This window comes from Gymnoscopelus braueri (assembly GCF_963280865.1).
Source record: "Gymnoscopelus braueri genome assembly, chromosome: 13".
Taxonomy (NCBI): domain Eukaryota; kingdom Metazoa; phylum Chordata; class Actinopteri; order Myctophiformes; family Myctophidae; genus Gymnoscopelus; species Gymnoscopelus braueri.
Genome location: NC_137615.1, coordinates 52705494 through 52728405, shown reverse-complemented (window position 1 = coordinate 52728405; position 22912 = coordinate 52705494). Strand labels below are relative to the sequence as shown.

At 42.6% G+C, this 22912-nt stretch overlaps 1 protein-coding gene across 1 annotated transcript in view; it reads left to right on the top strand.

Annotated features, from left to right (window-relative positions):
- Positions 1–22607, top strand: part of slc16a6b (solute carrier family 16 member 6b) — a 28402-nt gene extending 5795 nt beyond the window's left edge. Inside the window, exons 2-8 of the mRNA XM_080448503.1 lie at positions 2967–3224; positions 4524–4667; positions 9347–9475; positions 10249–10721; positions 11444–11727; positions 12154–12383; positions 19724–22607. Of these exons, the coding sequence (XP_080304629.1) occupies positions 2993–3224; positions 4524–4667; positions 9347–9475; positions 10249–10721; positions 11444–11727; positions 12154–12383; positions 19724–19992 (1761 nt within the window). The 5' untranslated portion in view covers positions 2967–2992 and the 3' untranslated portion in view covers positions 19993–22607. The remainder of the gene's footprint in view (positions 1–2966; positions 3225–4523; positions 4668–9346; positions 9476–10248; positions 10722–11443; positions 11728–12153; positions 12384–19723) is intronic.
- The last annotated feature ends 305 nt before the right edge of the window (positions 22608–22912 follow it).

Genomic DNA, 22912 nt, shown 5'->3' with positions numbered 1-22912 from the left:
TTACAGTTTCTGTCCTGAAATAGAGTCAAGACCTGCTTGAATCTTAATAATAACCACTTTAATGAATTCCTTGGGTCAAAATTATATATAGAAATGTGTTAATTTGTCTCTGTATGTTTACTTCAAGAGTTAGGGTATTTTCTATTGTCTCCATTGTATGGTTCGGGTTGGGAATAGGTGCAGCACAGGGTTAAAATAAACCCCATGGGACCTTATTTGACCAGGGCAACAAGATTAAAACTTAACTAGACACCTTTTGGGTCCTAAAAGACATATGGTAGAAAAGAATACACCTTAAAAATGTAGTACAAAGAGAAATATAAATGTGATTTCAACATTTTCTTTTTGCTGTTTCTGTCCTGAAATAGAGTCAAAATGTGCTTGAATCTTAATATTAACCACTTCAATGAATTCCTTGAGTCCAAATGATATAGAAAAATGTGTTCATTTGTTGCTGTATGTTGTTTACTTCAAGAGTTATGGTATTCTCTGTTATCTCCATGTTATGGTTTGGGTTGGGGGTAGATGTCAGAAAGGGTTAAAAATAAACCCCATGGGACATTAGTTGACATGGGCAACAAGCAGAAATCATAACTAGACACCTTTAGGGTCCTAAAAAAACAGGTTTAAGAGATGTGTTTTTGGGGTGCTCACTGCTCACGGAGCCTCGAAACTCCCCTACTATTATTTTCAAAAATCTTCAAACGATTTACACACATATGTGGTTAAACTTTTCCTCGTTTTGCTGGGGACCCCTTAGTGGATTTTTCCACTATTATGTAGCCTATTCTGGAAGGACACTAATGTTATCTAGCTTAACAAATGATTGTGAAAATGAAAACCTAAGTCTTAATGCGAGTCTGTGACACAATTGGCTTGAAAAATTACGTATTTTTGGCAACCGACACTGTCACACTACAGAGTATAAATAAAGCTTAACGGCCCTAAATTCTGCCCTGAGAGATACGGAAAAATACTTAACTTACATACACACAGGTGAACTTACTACAGTGAAAAGGGCTTTCTGAGTCTTCAAAATTACAACATTTATAACCAACTACACATGAGTTACGCAGAATGCTGCGATAATGTCCAGTTTAAAATGTTAAGATGAAACCCCATTTGTTGCAGGGAGGCACATTACTTGTTGTTGACGTTGCTCATAAACCGTGACCCAATCCAAATTCTCTATGGAGAGACCATGGAATGGGACACGGTTTATAGTAAGTAGCCTTGGGAACTGATCGTTCCCGAGCCATTAGGCCCATTAGGTAAGTAAGCAGCCCCATGTAGCCCATATGAAATGGACAAATTATGATTAGGACTACCGGTAGTATGTCACACCCCCTAGACATGATACTAGTATGTCACATTGACTTAATACTCCCCAATACAACCTTTGATGCTGAGTGCCATACGGGGAGGCATTGTCTACCATTTTAATAGTCTTTGGTATGCCTCAGCCAGGGATTGAACCCTGACCTCCCAGTCTTAGGGCGGTTACTTAGGGAGTTACAAATGAGTGAATTAGCATTGAGGTTGCTTGGTATTTTGTAATCTAGTTCTAATATGTTCTAATGGCTTGAATGTCCATCAGTCATCTATGTTTGTTATTGGGTGAGATACAATGGTGGTAGTGGCTCAGGGGCCTGGGAATCTGAAGGTTGCTGGTTCAATGCCAGCTACTCCTAGCATTGCATCTGTTGCAGTTCTAGTCCCGAAAGTTAGGAAATAGGATCAGTAGAATACAGAGGACAAGTTCTGCTACATACAGTATGCAAAAATACCCGGCCAATGAAACTTTACCTACTTGTGCTTCTCATAGACATATCACCAAGTTTACTTCCTCGTAGAACATTTGGGGAAGTCATCATGTGTCAAATGTTGAGGTTTTGAGGAAATTTTTATTAGAATTATGTCTTGTCAGTAGGCCTACCTAGTTATTATGGCGTAGCTCTGAAAGAGGCTAGCTGTCTATGAGAGGATCTCTCTGTCCGTGCGACAAATGCAACAAAGAGCGAAAATAGTCTATCTACAAGTTCATCGCGACACATTGTGAACTTGTAGATAGGCTATTTATTTTCGCCATTTGTCGTATGAAGAAGTATAGGGCTTAAAGGGGTATTTCACTTTAAAACACTTCTGGGGTAATTTTAACATCTTCTCAGGCTTTTGTGAGCACCCCAGACAGTTTGCTTGATTCAATATTTAGATATTTGATATTCATTTGATCAGACACGCCTCCCTCCTCTATGAACCCATTGTAACTTCAAACTCCATTTTAACCTTGAAAACACATGTCCCTGGTTCTGGTGACTGTTCTTGTTCTTCTAATGTGTGAGGGGCTGCGTATTTCTGATACAAATTCATATATATATATAAATATTGACTTAACTTAAACACTGTCTCAGCTGCACACAAAAGCCAGAGTAGACGTTGACATGACTCCAGAAGTGTTTTAAAGTGAAATACCCCTTTTAGTGGTTAAGAAAATGTTTTTTGTCTCCACCAGGCCGAAAGGCATGGCGAGAGAGTATGTTTTGCACCCTGTCCGTCCGTCCGTCCGTGTGTGAGTGTGTGTCCGTCCGTCCGTCCGTCCGTCCGTCCGTGTGTGAGTGTGTGTGTCCGTCCGTCCGTCCGTCCGTCTGTGTGTGTGAGTGTGTGTGAGTGTGTGTGTGTGTGTGTCCGTCTGTGAACAGCTAATCTCTGGCACCGTTGGCTTGATCGCACCGAAACTGTGCACACACACTCCCTGGATGCCAGAGCAGTACCTCTGCCCCAAAGTTTTCACAGGGGCCCTTTATAGCGCTACCAGGAGGCCGATTTTCCATCCTGATTGGCGATCTGAACATTGCTGGCCCACAATAACCTGACCTGGTGGAGACCTGTGCTCCGAGGAGCACTTTTTCTAGTTTTCTTGCAACCCTGCCTGCATCTAACGTCCAGACACTGTCTTCCTTCCACAGCCTAGGTGCCCCGGCAGGTTGCAGCCATGGCGGGCTCCAGGTCAGGCGGCTGGATGGGGCCGTGCATCTACCCGGCGGTGCCTGACGGGGGGTGGGGCTGGGCCGTAGCCGCCGCCTTCTTCCTGGTGGAGGTGTGCACCTACGGCGTCATCAAGAGCCTGGGCGTCTTCCTGGACGACCTGATCAGGCAGTTTGGGGAGAGCAACACCAGAGTGTCCTGGGTCCTCTCCATCTGCGTCTTCACTATGACCTTCACGGGTTAGTCCAAGTCTAGGCCTGTTCACAATTATTTGAGATAGTCGTTCGTCTGTTGAAAAATGCTCATAAATATAAAAAAAACTCAAATAAAAAATATCTGAAATCGACAAGCTCACAACGCAATGCGTTGTTTGCACGAAGCATGAAAGGCACACAGAAATGTAATTCTTTCTGTTTCAGTGTTCAATGTCAAAAACGCAATTAAATCTTTTATTTGAATGACAATTAATCGTCAAGTAAAATGATCATGATCGTGTCAGCCCTATCCGAGTCCCATTTATTAGAGCCTGGCGGATGCCACGTTTTGGGTCAGATGGAATCGCAATTTTGGAGAATCCTCTCTTGGTGTCTGTCACATCCTGTCAGTCGCCTGGACGCTGTGTGTGTGTGTGTGTACACACACACACACACACACACACACACACACACACACACACACACACACACACACACACACAGCGTCCAGGCGGCTGGCAGGATGCTTAGCATCAGCAGTATGGCATTGTTCTGCTATCAGTCTAGTTGTGACTGGTTTCTTTATGAGTAGGATTGATGAGGAGAAAGGCTCACAGGTCACTCTGTCTATAGATCAACTGACGTGAGTCAGCAGGACAGATCAGGGTGCTTGGCAACGTTCTAGGACGTCTGGAAAAAGGTTGACGGTGCTCAAAAAAAGAAAGGAAAAAAAACACGTGGGCCTTTTTTGATCAAAACTCCCATACTGTGCACATGTGCACTCCAGTGTTCGTTGTTAGAACTGCCTTGATTCAGCTTGCAATCTGGGCAGAATGTCTAATTCAAGAAAAGGGCTGCACGGTATAATTAGTGCTTTTAGTGAAGTTAAGCAATGGTTAGATTGTTCCTGAGTTGGCACCTGTACTAACGCTAGCCCAATAGACTTGGACTTGGACAAACACTAAAGCATTGTGCAAAACATGCACCAAAGAACGCGACATTGTCAGCATGTGAGAGGTCAGCCTTCTGCCGGGCCAAAAACATGCAAGCTATGCTGTCAGTGCTTTGAGATCACCACTGGCGATCGAAAGGTTAAAGGACCACTTCACCAATTTTCATCCTATCTTCATATAATTGGTCCTCACTAATGCTCATTATAGGGAGTGTGTTTAACGCAGACCAGATATCTTGCATACACGAGCTTTAACCTTGTGAGCTTGTAGATTTTCAAATATAAAGTTTGACACACAAATAAAGCATAATAATATGTAGAAGTATATTTTTGACGTTGATACTTTTGTATCCATTACAGTGTTTGTCTTGCTCTCTCTGTACCCCATGCAGCCCCTCTGTCCACAGTGCTGAGTAACCGTTTTGGCTTCCGACCGGTGGTGATGACAGGGGGCTTCCTGATTAGCCTGGGCACCATCACCTCCGCCTTCGTAAGCTCCATCAACGAAATGTACATCACCCTTGGCCTCGTCTCAGGTACTGATCTCACTGTCTCTCTCTTAAGCCTGAATTATCGCTCTTTTCAACAACAAGAACTCCGAAGCGTATTTCACAGGTTCTGGGTTTGTTTCCATACACTACGGCTGGGTTTCACATAAGATTCTCAGAATTTAATTAGGGCCCTGCTCAGGATGTGGTGCTAACCCTGCGTTCTGGGAGAACTTCCGCCAGAAGTCAGAAGTGATTCTTTAAAAAAAAAAAGCAAAAAAGCAAAAATAGCCATTCTACAAGCTCACAATGCATTGTGTTTCAAACTTGTAGATCGGCTATTTAAAACATTTTTTTTGCGTATTTTTGCTTTCAAACTATTGCTTGTGAACCCTATGTGGCAATCCTATGCGGCGATTTTTCGAGGATAAAAGGCATCGATCTGTATGAAAGATGCATCACCTTCACCTGTATGAATAGTGTGATTTTCGGCATTTTGGGATCATTTTTTTCATCTCACCCCCAGTGTTTAAAGACCTTCACAGCACACACACTCAATGCTGTGTACTATTGGGCATCAGCTGTTAAGTTAATCTTTCTTTGAAGGATGAGATGTTTTCTAAGAGGAGTACACATTTCCTCAACAGTCTGGGCACAGTCATAATAAAGAGTTCAATTAATGCTCCCACATCCTCTCCTATTTTATTTAAGATTCAAGATTTGTATTTGTTACATCTCATAAGCTAGTACAATTGTTTTGTTTATTTTTTCCGGCCCCTTGACATTGTAACAACTCTACTCGGTCTACTAAATCCCCAGTTAATTTATCGATTTGTTACCCTGAGAATGTACAAATGTAATTGACACTTTCGGGACCATTTGGTCACATTTGTACAAAATGTGTGGGCGGACAGAGGGGCAATTGTTATTGTGATGAAAACCTTAACCCATTAATTCAGTGCCACATGACGTCTAAGACGTCATGGCCTGTAGCGCCCTGAGCGCCACGTGACGTCTAAGACGTCATGGAAATTTTTTTTTTCAGAACCCAAGATATCATGATTTGAAGATTTGCTGCTCCATTCACTTCTTGTTTAACTTCTTACTGAAAAAGGCTGTGTCTCGGCTCCTAAGCACTTTTTTTTTACAATGAATTTTGGCTGTGGCACTCAGAACCAAACTGCCATAAATAAGAATGGCACTGAATGAGTTAAGACTGGGAAAGCATCTGTCACCTTAGATTTTAACCACGTTAACCATTATCTTATACTTGGGTTATTTCTTTTGGAAAATCTTTGAATGTATATGTTTTTTTTAAACATTTTTAACTCAAGCCTGTACCATCAACTACTCCATCAAGATGGTCTATTAAGACTGTATGGTCCATTGTGTCAAATGCTGCACCGAGGACCCGCAGGGGAGACTTTTCCTACTTTTAGAAGAAGGATTGTTCCACTGCTGTGTGATGCTCTTAAAACCTGACATTTCTGAAATACACAGTGCAGTGCACCATTGTTGCTTAGGTAGGATAATCATTTTTCAAATCCTTCCGTTCTGAAAAAGGGCTACATTTGGCAATGAGCTGAGTCAAGGCTGTTAAGTAGAACAAGTGCATTTCCTACTGGAGAGTCAAAGTATTGCACAGCAGCGTGACGCTTCTGACATTCACTTGACAACGACAGATCTTTAATATACGGAATACAGCAGTGGTGGAAAGTAACTAAGTACATTTACTTAAGTACTGTACTTAAGTACAATTTTGAGGTATTTGTACTTGAGTATTTCCAATTTCCAATACTTTTACTTCTACTCCACTTCATCTCAGAGGCAATTATTGTACTTTTACTCTTTTGAAAATATTTACTTTGAAAATAGCCGATCTACAAGCTGTAAGCTTGTACATCTGCTATTTTCAAATATGTTGTACTTTTACTTTGGTACTTTAAGTACATTTTAATGCCAATACTTTTGTACTTTTACTCAAGTACATTTTGAATTCTGAGACTTTTACTTGTAACAGAGTATTTCTATATTGCAGTATTGGTGCTTTTACTTAAGTAAAGAATTCAAGTACTTTTTCCACCACTGGTATACAGTATACATGCAGTATAAATATATACTGTACACTTAAAGGGTTAGTTCAGATGTTTTGAGTATTTTCTGTAGGAAATACTTACCATTAATGTAGTGGTTGCAAAGGTATTAATTGATTGCCCGAGTCCCGTGGTAAGAGTTATGGTCCGGTTCTGATGAATATGAAGTAGTTCCGGTAGATTCGTAGATTTGGTGGGGGCCGCTCATTAAAAATAAATTAATTAAAAAAACTAGCGTCATTTGTATTGTTGACCTATTTCTACCATATAGTGCAGGTTTTGTTCAATTTCGACCCCTCTGTCACATGGTACTATTTTTTGTGTCATATATTTTGTGCGTGAGTAGGCTGCCGCGGCGTAGTGATTCTGGACACAAACATTAGTACCATGTGACAGAGGGGTCGAAATTGAACGAAACCTATGGTAGAAATAGGTCAACAATACAAACGATGCTAGTTTTTTTGATTAATTTATTTTTAATGAGCGGCCCCCACCAAATCTACTAATCTACCGGAACTACTTCATATTCATCAGAACCGGACCATAACTCTGACCACGGGACTCGGGCAATCAATTAATACCTTTGCAACCACTACATTAATGGCAAGTATATTTCCTACAGAAAATACTCAAAAAATCTGAACTAACCCTTTAAAGTATTCATGCTTGTGTGACAATGTAATGTTTCTGGGTGTTTTGTGATTAATCATTTAAACACTATATACTTTGTTGACAACCCAGGGATCTGTAGCCTACATGGCCCCCTATTTGTTGCCCCTCGACACCAAATCAATGTGCCGAAAATAGGCGATCTACAAGCTCACAACACGCCTCGTTGCAACGTGTTCTGGTTCGAGACCCAATCGGGAGGCGACAGAATCCTAAATCCAGATCAGATCGTCATGGCCAAACGGAGGTTCTGATCGACCTTCATGTGTGTTCTCTGCATAACCTGTTACACGCACCTCCTCTTCCCCTTTGTCTGTCATTCTGTACAATACACTGTGTTCCAAATTATTATGCACGTCTCAGTAGGATTTCACTTCACGCAATGGTCAAAATGGTCGCAATTATGAGCCCTGTCAGGTGTGTTAAAGGTATAGGGTAAGTGATATTTTTGTATTAAAATAATTGTCAAATAGCTTTATATTCTGATCTGATAGTAATCATTGCTATAGAGTGTTTGTTCAGTTTATTAAAGAGCTGGAGAGACGGAGAGACCCCTGTTACTGAACAAACACTCTATAACAATTGCTTTAAACCAAAAGAATATCACTAGCACGAAAAATATCACTTTATCACTGGTTACCCTACGTTTAATTAGTTTGCTAGGTGATCTTAATTAAAGTGAAACTTACTTAACCCTCCTACAGTGTTTGCTGCACCCCCCCTTACTTCAGTGTTCACGGTCAAATTTGACCGACCTGTTTTTGTGTGTGTGTGTGTGTGTGTGTGTGTGTGTGTGTGTGTGTGTGTGTGTGTGTCTGTGTGTGTGTGTGTGTGTGTGTGTGTGTGTGTGTGTGTGTGTGTGTGTGTGTGTGTGTGTGTGTGTGTGTGTGTGTGTGTGTGTGCGTGCGTGCGTGCGTGCGTATCAGGTTGCAGTATCAGGTCAGTATCATGTCAGTATCATGGTCAGTATGTCAGTATCATGGTCAGTATCATGTTCAGTATGTCAGTATCATGGTCAGTATCATGGTCAGTATCATGGTTAGTATGTCAGTATCATGGTCAGTATCATGTTCAGTATGTCAGTATCATGGTCAGTATCATGGTCAGTATCATGGTTAGTATGTCAGTATCATGGTCAGTATGTCAGTATCATGGTCAGTATGTCAGTATCATGGTCAGTATGTCAGTATCATGGTCAGTATCATGTCAGTATTATGGTCAGTATGTCAGTATCATGGTCAGTATGTCAGTATCATGGTCAGTATGTCAGTATCATGGTCAGTATGTCAGTATCATGGTCAGTATCATGTGAGTATTATGGTCAGTATGTCAGTATCATGGTCAGTATGTCAGTATCATGGTCAGTATGTCAGTATCATGTCAGTATTATGGTCAGTATGTCAGTATCATGGTCAGTATCATGTCAGTATTATGGTCAGTATGTCAGTATCATGATGGTCAGTATATCGTCGTCGTCATCATCATCATCATCATCATCATCATCATCATCATCATCATCATCATCTTCATCATCATCATCATCAACATCAACATCATCATCATCAGTGAGGACCAATTACATGAAGGTTGAAAATGCATGGGTGAAGTGCTCCTTTGATCGTATTGACAAAAAATATCATTTGCATAGTAATTTGGAACAACACAAATATCATCGTGCAATTTGGAACACAATGTCCACACAGTCAAATCCTGAGTGTTAGTGTTACTCTGTCATTTGTAACTCTGAGACTGAGAGTTAAATTAACACCGCAGCTTTTACTGTACGTCTTCTCTTTCAGCCGTTCACCATAGCAGCCCTGTGGTGCGCTCCGCTGGCCCGCCCACCCCTTTGAGCGAGCTGACATCTTGACACGCTGTCTGTCAACATGTGAGGTTCAGACGGGGGCCGGCCGGTCGGTCGGTGGCTGTCATGTCCCCCCTTTTTGTCCCCATGTGTGTCCATAGGCCTGGGATACTGCCTGGCCTTCCTGCCCACGGTCACCCTCCTGGCCCAGTACTTCGACAGACGCAGGGCCACCGTCACCTCGGTGGCGTCCTCGGGAGAGTCCTTCGCCATGTGCGCTTTCGGTCCAGGTGAGAGAGCAGTGGTGGAAAGTAACTAAGTACATTTACTGTACAATTCTGAGGTATTTTGTACTTTACTTGAGTATTTCCAATACTTTTACTTCTACTCCACTACATCTCAGAGGAAAATATTGTACTTTTACTCCACTACAGTTATTTGAAAGCTTTAGTTACTAGTTACTTTGTAGATTTTGATTATTATCTACAAAACATGCATTAACCACTTCAGCCCTACTGTATATACTTTAGCTATTTGAAAATAGACGTTTTTGCATTGGTTCTGCAATGTAAGTTGTTTCCACCAGTTTTAGCCCCTACATTATATTCAGATTTCACCAGACCTATAAGTAGGTGGAAATCCCTGATCGTCTGGCTATGCCAGACTGCAGCAGCTAGTTCCAACTGGGCATTGTGATTGGCCAAGAGGCATTTGGCGCTGCGCCAATAACCACAATATTACCAACAGTTGAATCAACAGTAAAAGTATATGTGGAACAGTCAGCTGGTATTAAGTTGCCCATAGCAATTAAAAGCGTCCTAATGTGTCAAAAGTGAACACTCCTAATGTTAGGGGAAAAAAAGAAATACAAAATTACAGTGCAGTGCTGTTGTATAAAGGCATAAATACTTGTGGTTATTGGCACTCAGTTTTGCGTCGTGCCTATGCCACAGCATGTTGTTATTCATTGAAGAGATATTAATTATATAGAATGTATTGTTTTATTGAACAAAGTGTATGACAAACTTAACCTCCCCACCCCTCTTCTTCCCATCCTGCCCAGCCTTAACTGCACTGAAGAGGCAGATAGGCTGGCGCTACTGTCTGATCCTTATTGGCCTCCTTCAAGCGTCTGTGATTGGCTTTGGCTCCCTCCTCCGTCCAATCATCATCGAGCCGGAGCGCGAAGAACCGCCCAGCGTCCCCGAGAAGCAGCAGCAGCAGCTGCAGCAGCTGCAGCAGCTGCAGCAGCAGCAGCAGCAGCAGCAGCAGCAGCAGCAGCCGTCCCCGTCCCCGTCGTTCAAACGGCTGCAGACCGTGTACGACCTGGACAATGAGCAGACCCGAACCTCCATCAGCTCAGGGGGCTCCCGGGGGTCAGAGGATTCGGGCGTCACCTCGCTGACGGCGTCCAGCACGGACGTCCAGGCGCCGTCCACGGCGCCGACGGAGACCAAGGCCCTGATGGAGTGGGAGGACCAGGGGTCCGCTTCCGTACCCCCCACCCCACTGAAGAGGCTGGACGGCGGGGTGGAGGTATGGATTGGACCATATGAACATGTTTCATGTTACGATTGTTGTGTCCCGAAATAATCGCGATTAACCATATTATCACAATTTTCTAAATATGCTTGAAACTCTTAAAATGGTGTTAACCACTTGAACCCCAGCATCCATATATTCTGGGGTGCATTAGCCAAAAATGGCAGATCAACGTGTTGTGGGAGATTGTAGATCTGCTATTTTCGGCAAAGAGATTTGGTTTAGATCAGGGGTTTTCGATGTTTTTTTCCATCCAAGGACCCCTTAGAGAACCCTCCCTCCGGAAATCTCATTTCCATTTGGAATCAAATAGAAATGAGATTTCCGGAGGGAGGGTTTACCAGGCTACCTTAGAGAGAGATGAAGCAGGAACCCCCCATTACATATTGGATCAAATTATGTTTTTTTCCTGTACTTTTTCATAGATAGCTTCATAGACTTGTTTCATCAGTGTTGTGCAAATGAATGTGTTTTGTTTGTTTACACTTTTTTGAATATGTTGGATTCATGTTCATGTGCATTTTCAGACATTCAATGCAACATGTAAACCCCTGTAGTAACTCTGAGGACCCCCTAGGGGTCCCGGACGCCCTGTTGAAGACCCCTGGTTTAGATGGGAAAAAAGCGGTATGATAAATTAAAATCTCTACGAGGATTATTGTGAATGTTCTTTTGTATCACGATAAACGATAACGACCCTCATCGTCCCCCTGCAGGTGGAGGTAGAGGACACGCGGCCCCCCGGCAGGGCCAAGCTCCTGGACTTCTCGGTGCTCGAGGACCCCGCCTTCATCTGCTACTCGCTCTTCGGGCTCTTCGCCACTCTGGGCTTCTTCGCTCCGCCCCTGTACGTCGTGGAGCTCAGCAAGAGCCGTGGCGTGGAGGAGAACATGGCCGCCTACATGCTGTCCATCATGGCGGTGGCGGACGTGTGCGGACGCCTGTCCATCGGGACGGCGATGAACAGGCTGCCCTGCAGGAAGACCCTGGTGATGCTGGGGTGAGTGCGGAGCTACAACTGAACGTGGTTCTCGAAGGTTATCCCGTCCGTTACCTTTTGACCCATGAAGACCTGAGGCCAATTCTACAAAATGCCTTCTAAATCGGTAGTTCTCACACTTTCAAAAAAAATTCAAAAATAGCAGATGTACAAGCTTGCAGCACGGCACAAAGTGACACGCTGTGAGCTTGTATATCTGCTATTTTTGAATAGCCAACGCAAAAATCTAAAATGGTGAAAATAGCCCATCTACAAGCTCACAAAAGGCTGCATTGCGACACGTTGTGACCTTGTAGATCGATTAAAAGATTATAGATAGGAGGGGAAAAAAGAAGAATATTTCTGTGAAAAAATATTTCAGTCAAATAAATAACTTTTTTATAATTGATGAAATTGATGGGTTGAATGAACTGTTTGACCCCATAGGTGTGTGGTTCTCCTGTGCTTGGTGCTGGTGGCCTTCACGCTGGTGTGGGAGTTCTGGGGCCTGGCGGTGTGCTCGGCGCTCTACGGCTTCTTCATGGGCACCGTGGGCTCCACGCACATCCCCATGCTGGCGGAGGAGGACGTGGTGGGCGTGCGGAGGATGGCTTCGTCCGTCGGGGTGTACGTGTGCATCCAGAGCTTCGCCGGGCTGGCGGGACCCCCGCTAGGAGGTATGCCGTATAACCTCTGACATTCAATTCCTATCCTTGACTATTTGTCTGTCTATCGAAAATTCTATGCTAACATACTCATTGATGGAAGAAGTATGTGACGAGTGACGACTATATTTAACCCATTAAGACCGGGAAAGCATCTGTCATTTTAGATTTTAAGCACTTTAACCATTATCTTATACTTTGGCTATTCAAAAATAGCAGATCTACAAGCTCATAGCGCGGAACCGAATGCCGCGCTATGAGCTTGTAGATCTGCTGTTTTTTTTTTATCATGAAAATGTGTGCAAATCTTTGAATATATATTTTTTTTAAAGCGAACATTTGTAACTCAAATCTTTGATTCTGGGGGATTCTACAAATGTCTTCTAAATCCTATGTTGCTATAATCAGAGGTTCTCAAACATTTTCATGTCAAGGACCCCCAAAATGATATGTATTTGGCCACAGACCCCCATGTATAAAGTACAAATATGTTGTTCCAGGTACCCCCCAGAAGCAAAGATTTGAGTCAAAAATGTTCGCTTAAAAAATATATATACATTCAAAGATTTGCACACATTTTCAAGATTTTTCAAAAATAGCAGATCTATCACGCTATGAGCTTTGAATAGCCATAGAAATCTAAAAATGACACATGTGCATGCTGCGTTCCCGGCCTTAAAGGAGAGAGCCGGACCAAAATACATATATATTGTGTCTGCCTATAATCAGTCACCAACATATTTTTTTTTCACGAATCGTCTCCATGTAGTGTCCTGGCACTCACACACACACTGTTTGTCACTTATGAGGAGAGGGGGAGCGCTACACACGAAATCTCGCGGGACGCCAGAATCTCGCGAGAGTTCACGCATCAGAGCCGTTCTGTAGGAACGGCAGCTCATGAGTGACAAACAGTGCATGTGTGAGTGCCAGGACACTACATGGAGACGATTCGTGGGGGGGAAAAAAAGTTTGGAGTGACGAAAATAGCAGAATTAGCTTTATGCTCTAGGCTCCATTCTAGCTGTGGGAGGGGTCTGCAGAATGGAGCACAGGGGCTTCTATGAAAAAAGTGCATCAGGTATATTGGTGACTGATTATAGGCAGACACAATATATATGTATTTTGGTCCGGCTCTGTCCTTTAATGGGTTAATAAGGACTTACCATCAGCGGCAGCCCTGCCTTCAAAACTGTCTATCTGAGCATCTCTAATCTACAAGAACCATAACTATAATGATAACTATACATTGTTTTAAAAACATTCCAACGCAAGTGGATGGCGGAGTCCACACACCACAACTGTAAAGACAATGACAGTGATGGACAACATTGTTGGGCTCACTTTCAGACTGATTTGATGAACAATAGAAACACTGACACAGACTGATTACACAGAACGCTTAAAATGCCAGATGCTGGTGGGCAGAGACAAATATTAAAAGACAAATAGAGTTCGCACACTGGATACAGCGCCAAACCCACATACCTGTGGGTTGGGACCCCCGGGGGGATCCCCATATGATTTTAGGGGGAAAAGAAAAAGACCATTGCTGCATCAAAAGTAATCAACTATAAAAACTATAAAAACTATAAAAACTGGTCAAACATTGGACAAATTTTCAAATAATATAAGAAAGAGGCTAAATAAAAAAAGCCGATCTACAAGCTCACAACGCCTCGCGTCGCGAGGCGTTGTGAGCTTGTATATTTAGTTTTTTAGTTTGAACAGAGTCCAACTAAATGTAATGCCTCAACTCCTACAGTACATTCCAAGTGCTTGTCAGGATGGGGGGTCCCCAATTCAAATATGATTATTTTGGGGGGTCCCCAATTCAAATATGATTATTTTGGGGGGTCACGGCCTGAAAAGGTTGAGAACCACTGATCTAAATAACAAAAAAATAAGCTACCTTTGGAGCTATAGATCAAGTCTGCAGACTCTATTTCTCTTTTCATCAGTGTGTTTTAGTTATAGTATAGTAACTTTATGATTCATTCTTGGTGCCGACAGCCCATAACCCATTAAGACCTGAGGCCGATTCTACAAATGATGAAAAAGGTAGTGCACGCACATCCGTTGGTCCAGGTGCTTAGACAAACAAAGTATAATGAAAAAGAATAAAGTCTGCACACTGGTAGTTGCAAAAAGCTCCAGAATGTATTGCTCGTCAACGTTTCGGCCTGTTCAGACCTTCATCAGGATTTATATAGTGGAAAAGGGCATACACACTCGTTTATATAGGGTACCACTATGCAATGATAGGCTCACCCCAATAGGGCAAGTGAGGATCACTGCCAACTCAATCAGGAGGTTGGCTAATGCATAAAGTCATTCTACAAATGCCTTCTAAATCAGCAGTTCTCACACTTTCAAGATGTTTTAAAAATGTTCAAAAATAGCAGATGTACAAGCTCACAGCTTGTATATCTGCTATTTTTGAATACTTACTTACTTAGGCCCATCGCTCCCAGTGGAGCATAGGCCAGACAGGACAGACTCTTCTCCATCCAACACGGCTTTGGGCTGTCCTTTCTGCCTCCCCCCAGCTGGTTCCTTGTCTCCTGAGCTCCGCCTCAGTGTCCCGCCTCCAGGTGTTCTTAGGCTTTCTCTCTTCCGCTTCCCCTGGGGATTCCAAGTCAGGGCCTGGCGTGTAGTGCTGGTTGTCGGTTTCCTCAAGGTGTGGCCTATCCACCCCCACTTTCGTCTCAGGATCTGCTTCTCTACTGGTTCCTGTCTTCCTCTCAGCCATAGTTCCTCATTCTTAATTTTGTTTGGCCACCTGATCCCAAAGATGCGTTTCAGACAGCTGTTTATAAAAGTCTGTATCTTCTGCAATGTTCTTTTCGTCATTCTCCACGTCTCTGAACCGTAGAGAAGCACTTTGGTTGTCATGGCAATGTCCTTGGAGGACCAGATGTTCTTCAGAATGATGAAGGCTGCTCTGGCTTTGCCTACTCTGGCTGTGACGTCGCTGTCTGTGCCGCCCTGCCTATCTAAGATGCTGCCTAGGTAAGTGAATGAGTTGACTTCCGGTATGGATTCCTCACCTACTGTGACTGTGTTGTTGGTAGAGGTGTTGATCATCATTAGGTTGGTTTTCTTCCTGTTTATTCTCAACCCGGTCTCAAGGGATGTATTTGCCAGCTTAGTTGTCTTGTCCTGCATCTGGTTGTAGTTGTGTGACAGGAGAGCCAGGTCATCAGCAAAGTCGAGGTCATCCAGTTGTGTCCATTGTATGCCGTTCTTCGTTCCTTTTGTGGTGGTCTTCATAATCCAGTCTATGACTAGGAGGAAGAGGAAGGGTGATAGAAGGCATCCCTGACGCACACCAGTCTTGACCTCAAAACTCTCTGACAGTTGGCCTGCATGTAAAACTTTGCATGACGATCCGTGTTTTGAATCAGGGTGATGATTTTCTCTGGGATACCGTAATGCCTCAACAGTCTATCCACGCTGTCAAAGGCTTTTTCATAGTCTATGAAGTTTATATATAATGGGGAGTTCCATTCGATGGATTGCTCGATGATGATGCGCAGGGTGGCGATCTGGTCCGTACAAGATCTGTTGCTCCGGAAGCCTGCCTGCTGGTCTCGAAGCATGGGATCAACTGCTGCACTCATTCTGTCCAGTATAATTCTGTTGAGAACTTTTCCCGGTACTGATAGAAGCATTATTCCTCTGTAGTTGTTGCAGTTGGTGAGATCTCCCTTTTTTGGTAGTTTGATAATGATTCCATCTTTCCATTCTTCTGGAATCTTTTCTTCCTCCCAGATCTTGGTGAAGAGGCTATGAAGCATGTCCACCGCAGTCTTCAAGTCGGCCTGCTGGTATTTCATCTGGCCCTGCAGATTTTCCGTCCTTTGTTGAGATGATAGCTTTTCTGATCTCCGCTTTGCTGGGTTTATCACAGTTTATTGGAAGTGTTCTCTCCGCTGGTGTAATGTCCGCTGGCTCTGTCGGGGCTGGTTGGTTCAGTAGTTCGGCCCATCTTCTCCGCTGCTCCTCGGTTGTTGTGAGTGGGTTTCCCTGTTTGTCTTTTACCGGTTTGTGTGTCTGTTGGAACTTGCCTGCTAACTTCCTAGTGATCATATAGAGGTCTTTCAAGTTGCCTTGCCCTGCCGCTGTTTCTGCTTGTTTGGCTAGGTTGTCTATTTGATCTCTTTTATCCTTCTTAATGCTATTCTTCACCTCTTTATTGGCTTGGGTGTATTCTTCCTGTGCCCTTGCTTTTGCTGATCTTGTTTTGCTTGTGTTCAGTTTCTCTTTCCTCTCCTTTCTTTCCTTCAGTTTCTGGAGTGTTTCCATTGAGACCCATTCCTTGTGTTTTGTCTTCTTTTTTCCCAATATTTCTTTGCAGGTGTCCAGCCACAATGTTTTTGAGTGCTGCCATTGAGTCTCTATGTCCGCATCTGTGTCTTCATCCTGTTCCTGTAGTTGCTGGTATCTGTTGGAAAGGCTGATCTGGAATCTGCTCTGTATTTCTTTGTTCCTAAGAAGTCTGACGTCATATCTGGTCCTTGCGCTGGTGGTTGTGGCGTACTACTTCAGACGTAGTTTTATGACAGTCAGCATGAGGTGATTGTCTGATGCCACGTCTGCCCCTCTCTTGACTCGCACATCTTGCCATGACCTCCTGAACTTTCTGTTGATGCAAATATGGTCTATTTGGTTTTCCGTAACTTGATCTGGCGATCTCCATGTGGCCTTGTGGATAAGTTTGTGGGGGAAGATGCTGCCTCCTATTACGAGTTGGTTGAGGGAGCACAGGTCTGCAAACCTTTCTCCATTTTCGTTCATCTGCCCCAATCCATGCACGCCCATGATGTCTTCGTAGCCTGTGTTGTTGGCTCCTATCTTGGCGTTGAAATCACCCATGAGGATGGTGATGTCTTTTTCTCTCTGTCTGTCCAGTACAGCCTGCAGTTGTTCATAGAAATTGTCTTTCTTCTCGTCTTCGGTGTCGTTTGTCGGCGCGTAGCACTGAATGATGGATAGTTTGATGTTGTCCTTCTTAGTGGTGAGCTTGGCGGTGATGATTCTTGAGTTCACTGGTTCCCAACCAATGAGAGAGCGCTGTGCCTCCGGAGCCAGCATCAGGGCCACCCCTTCCGTGTGTGGGGCACCTTCTTCTGTATGACCGGAGTAGAGCACCATCTCTCCAGATGTCAGTCTCAGTTGCCCTGCTTGTAGCCACCTTGTCTCACACAAGCCCAGGAGAGAGATGTTGTAGTTCCTCATCTCCTGTGCTACCTGGACTGTCTTCCCCGCTTCGTACATCGTCCTGATGTTCCATGTGGCAATTCTGGTGGTTTTCCTGGGGGTTAGGAGGGGGGTCGGCCTTACAGCTTCCTTTCGGCTTTCACTGCACGACGTCATGAGCCTCCTGTGTGGGAGCCCTTCCTTTCCTGATATTTTTGAATAGCCAACGCTAAAATATGAAATGACAGGCTTTCCGGGTTTTAATGGGTTAAAGCCAAGGCATAGCATGTACCTGTAACTTTGCCCTGCCTCTACATAACCAAACAAAAAAGCCATCATTTCCAGCAGTCAACAGCCACTGGAGTAGTGTGGTGGTGTTTTACCTGCAGAAACACACTGCCCTCCCGCTGTATTCAGGTGTTTCCACTGTTTGTGTTGGTAGACATGGACTTTTTTTGGGGCCACCAAAACAAACCATGAAAGGACTTACACAGTGCTGGTATAGAGGAAAAATTATGGGTAAAAAAGCTATTGTTTTGTTATTTAAACAGGGCAAAGTTACATACTAAGTAAGACCGGGAAGGGAACGCAGCTGTGTCATTTTAAGATTTATTTGGCTATTTTTGAAAAAACGTAAATCGTGAAAATGTGTGCAAATCTTTGAATATATATACAATATTTGCTTCTGAGGGTCCCTGGAACAACATATTTTGAGATGGGGGGGGGGGGGTCTGGGGTCCGTGGACAAACACATATCATTTTGGGTGGTCCTTGACAGTTGATATCAACCACTGATATTATAGCTACATACGTTTTTTCCAAAAGAATAAAAACTGTTAGGATTTAGAAGACATTCGTAGAATCCCCAGAAGCAAAGATTTGAGTTACAAATGTTTGCTTTAAAAAATATATAGATAGATAGATAGATAATTTTATTTCTGTGTCCTGCACACAAAGTGCCCAACCCTCATGGGTTTATAAGACACCATTTTACGTTTATAACATGTTTTACAATGTATTCACGTAGTACATTCAATTACATCTCAGAATTATACCTCAGAATTATACAGACTGTTCTGTCTTCTCTCCCAAGCTTGACAAATAAAATCTGCTACAACAAAAACTCCTTTAACAAAACATATCTAAACATTTTCATAATCATCTAACTCAAGGAAATTTCCACAAATAGAAGACATCTTACTAACAAATACCTCTCTTATATCATCATACTTTGAGCAATAAAACAAAAAGTGTACCTCATTTTCAATTCCCCCAAGTTCACAAAACAGACAATATCTCTCTTCCTCTGGAGTGGCATTAAACCTGCCAGTCTCCAGAGCTAATGGTAGCGTTCCTGACCGTATTTGTGCACATAGAGATCGTTGTCTTTTGTTTAAATTATACTTTACATACGGTTCTACCATGTACCTGTCTTTTATGAGACAATAGGTTCGTAACTTGGGCTTATACCATCTATCATTACACCATTGCTCTTTATATCTGGAAAACATTGTACTTCTAATTTTGTGAACGTCACATATTAACTTATTTTGAAAAATAAAAAACAAATCATTTGAATAAAATAAAGATCTCAATTATTTTGTCCAAGAGTGACCAAATCTAAAATCCCAGTTAAAAATATTTTTTGTGAGTCTCTGGTCAGACATCTTCACAAGCCTATTCCATAGCCTAACCATTTCACATTTGTGTCTGATGCTTGGAGGTTCCCATCCCACATCCCCATTAATTGCCAACACTGGAGTCAATTTATGGACTCCCAAAAGGGATCTAATAGCTCTATGATGCACAGTGTTACAACTTGTATGTTCCCGGAAACCCCAAACCCCAGAAGCGTAGTCAGACACCGGACATACCGGTATAGACATACCATAATATATATATTAATATATATATATATATATATATATCAATATATATATTAAAAGTTTTTTTTTTTTTTAAATCAAATTTTTTCAAAATATAGCAGATCTATAAGCTTGTAGCGCGGCTCTCGGTGCCGCACTACGAGCTTGTAGATCTGCTATTTTTTGAATAGCCAAAAGTATAAAATAATGGTTTCAAGTGGTTACACAGATGCGTTCCCGGTTTTTAAAGGGGTTAACACAACCTGTCTGATTTCTCAACCTCAGGTGCACTAATCGACGCCACGGAGAACTACGGCTCTGCCTTCTACTCGTGCGCCGTGGGCATGGGGCTGGGCGCCGCCTGCCTGGCGCTGGTGGGGCCCGCCCGGGCTGCCACCCGCAGGAGGAGGGCGGCGAGGGAACAGGAGTGTCCCTCCTGTTCCCCGGACAAGGTTTCTCAGGACGACGAGCAGCCAGACTTCCTGGACGTGGACCTCGCACCAGAGAGCAGCAGTCCCGTTAAACAGGCCGGCAGCTGTCAGGACATGATGTAAAACTCCTGTGTGGGGTCATTTTAACCCATTCAATCCAGGGGGACACGTCTCTGTCACTTTAGGTTTCTTTGGGCTGTTCAAAAATAGCAGATATACAAGCTCATAACGCGGCACTCAGTGCCGCGTTATGAGCTTGTAGATCTGCTATTTTTGGGAAATTGTGAACATTTGTGCAAATCTTTGAATATATATATATTTTTAAAGCGAACATTTGTAACTCAAATCTTTGCTTCTGGGGGGTCCCCGGAACAAAAATATTTTACAAATGTTCGCTTAAAAAATATATATATTTAAATATTTTCACAAATTGTCATGATTTTTCAAAAAATAGCCAAATAAATCACAAAATGATTCTTTCCCGGTCTAAATGGGTTAAAAGACCCTCACCCACTTTCAACCTATCTTCATATAATTGGTCCTCACTATAATGCTCATTATAATATGGTACCATTTTTGCCTGTTGTTCACTCTGTGTCTCAGAGGAGGGCTGTGGACGGTTCAGAAACCCGCCTACCAGTGACATCATTGGTAGGCAATTTTGGTCATTTCAAACGAGATTTATTTTATTTTTGTATGCAAGAACAATCATGCTAACTTTCCATGAATAGAAAGCCTGCAGTTGCTATTAGCTGAGACACAGACCGAGTAGAATTATTAGTATTTTTTTATATTTTTACCATATTATAATGAGCATTAGTGAGGACCAATTATATGAATATATAGGATGAACATGGGTGAAGTGGTCCTTGAACTCTGGCACTGTGCAAATGTAACCAAATGGACCCGCAACGGGGTCGGAGTTACAAAAGCACCTTTCAGAAAGCTGGAGCTACTGTATACCTCACCAGCAAGTGACTGACAGGCAGCCCACGCCCACATGTACTCGGATTACTTGACCGTTCTGTGTACTTCAGCACAGTTGAAGCATTGGTGTGAAGCCAGATCCCAATAGACAATCACAAAGTACGAACACAGACACGAACACACTCCCCACACCAATGACAGTGGTCAACTCTCAACTTCAGTTTAACCCATCTAGACCGGGAAATAATCTGTGTCTTTTTTAGATGTCTTTGGCTATACAAGAATAGCAGATCTACAAGCTTGTAGATCTGCTTTTTCTTTTTTTTTAATCTTGAACATTTGTGCAAATATTTGAATATATATATATTTGTAAAGGGAACATTTTTATTATCAAGTCTTTGCTTCTGGGGGTTCCCTGGAGCAACATATTATGAGATGGGGGTCCGTGGCCAAATACATTTTGGGGGTCCTTGACATGAAAAAGTTTGAGAACCAATGGTATAGAAACAAATGTTTTAAAAAAAAACTGTTAGGATTTAGAAGACATTTGTAGAATCCCCCAGAACCAAAGATTTGAGTTACAAATGTTTGCCTTAAAAAATATATATATTCAAAGATTTGCACAAACTGTTCTATTAGCTTGTAGATCTGCTGTTTTTGAATAGCCAAATAAATCGTACACAGATTCTTTCCCGGTCTGAATGGGTTAATGTCACTTCACTACCATGGGTATAAAAGAGTGGGTTATTTACTCCAAGCTTCCCACGAAATGCAGTAACATTTTAATAAGAGTATAAGTAAGAGTACAAATATCAAATATGCTATAGTGTGTTCCTCAGTCTCTTGTGCAAATAAAATACATATCAAATAGCAGCAATTATCATATATGCATAAAACATATGAAAATGGGAATGTATCTACAGTATCTCACAATTGTATATGTATGTATAATATATATGTAAATATAATGCCACTAGTGGCTGGTTCTCATTCTCAGGTGCCACAATTTAAAACACAAACGTGCGCTCACACGCTTGCATGCATGCAAGCGTGCATGCACGCAGGCACACACATATGTGCAGGCAGGCCTTCATGTGCGCACACGCACACATGCGTCTGCATGCAAATGTGCACACGCGTGTGCGTGACACACACACACACACACACACACACACACACACACACACACACACACACACACACACACACACACACACACACACACACACACACACACTCTGTGATGCTTGAAGTGCAAGTCCCTCCCACGCAGTAAAGTGTAATTTCTGTGCTGTAAGACCAAAGACATGAGCGGCTGTGGTGATACACTTATAATAGCTTCTTCTTCGTCTCATAATAGTATATGAATAATAATATGATCCAAGACAATTATGTTTTTGCCTCATTCACCCGTTTAGCCAATGCCAAAATGATTGATTTCTATTTGCTTTTATTTCCTTATTTATTTTTGGTTTGTTTTAGTCTCTCAAGACAGACTTGTTGGCTCACGCAATGTTCAAATGCTTCCACCTAATGGTCATCGGGTGCCGAAACTCAAACTGTAACTTTTCAGGAAATGGAAAAAAACAACCTGTGTTCCAATGGATCCAATGTAGTTATTATTTAGTCACAAGCTCTTGTTGATACTTTATATTGCTTCAATATTTAGATTTATAAAACACACACACACACACACACACACACACACACACACACACACACACACACACACACACACACACACACACACACACACACACACACACACACACACACACACACACACACACACACACACACACACGCACACACATTTCGTTCCCATGTTGTGAGCTTGTAGATCGGCACTGTAATATGACGAAGTAGGGTATTGAATTATTAGACCGTAGCATTCGAAGCTTGTGGAAGAGTTGTCTGGCTTGAGAGACGAGTTCAGGTTAGATTTAGTTTAGATTTAGGAATGAACTTTTATGAAATGGGATCAGGATTTATGTATGACAGGGTTCGTTTTGCGACGAAGGTGTCGCTTGCTAAAACAAGAACAGATCTACAAGCTAACAACGCATCGCAGCGCGACAGGTTGTTAGCGTGTAGATCTCCTATTTTCATCACGTGG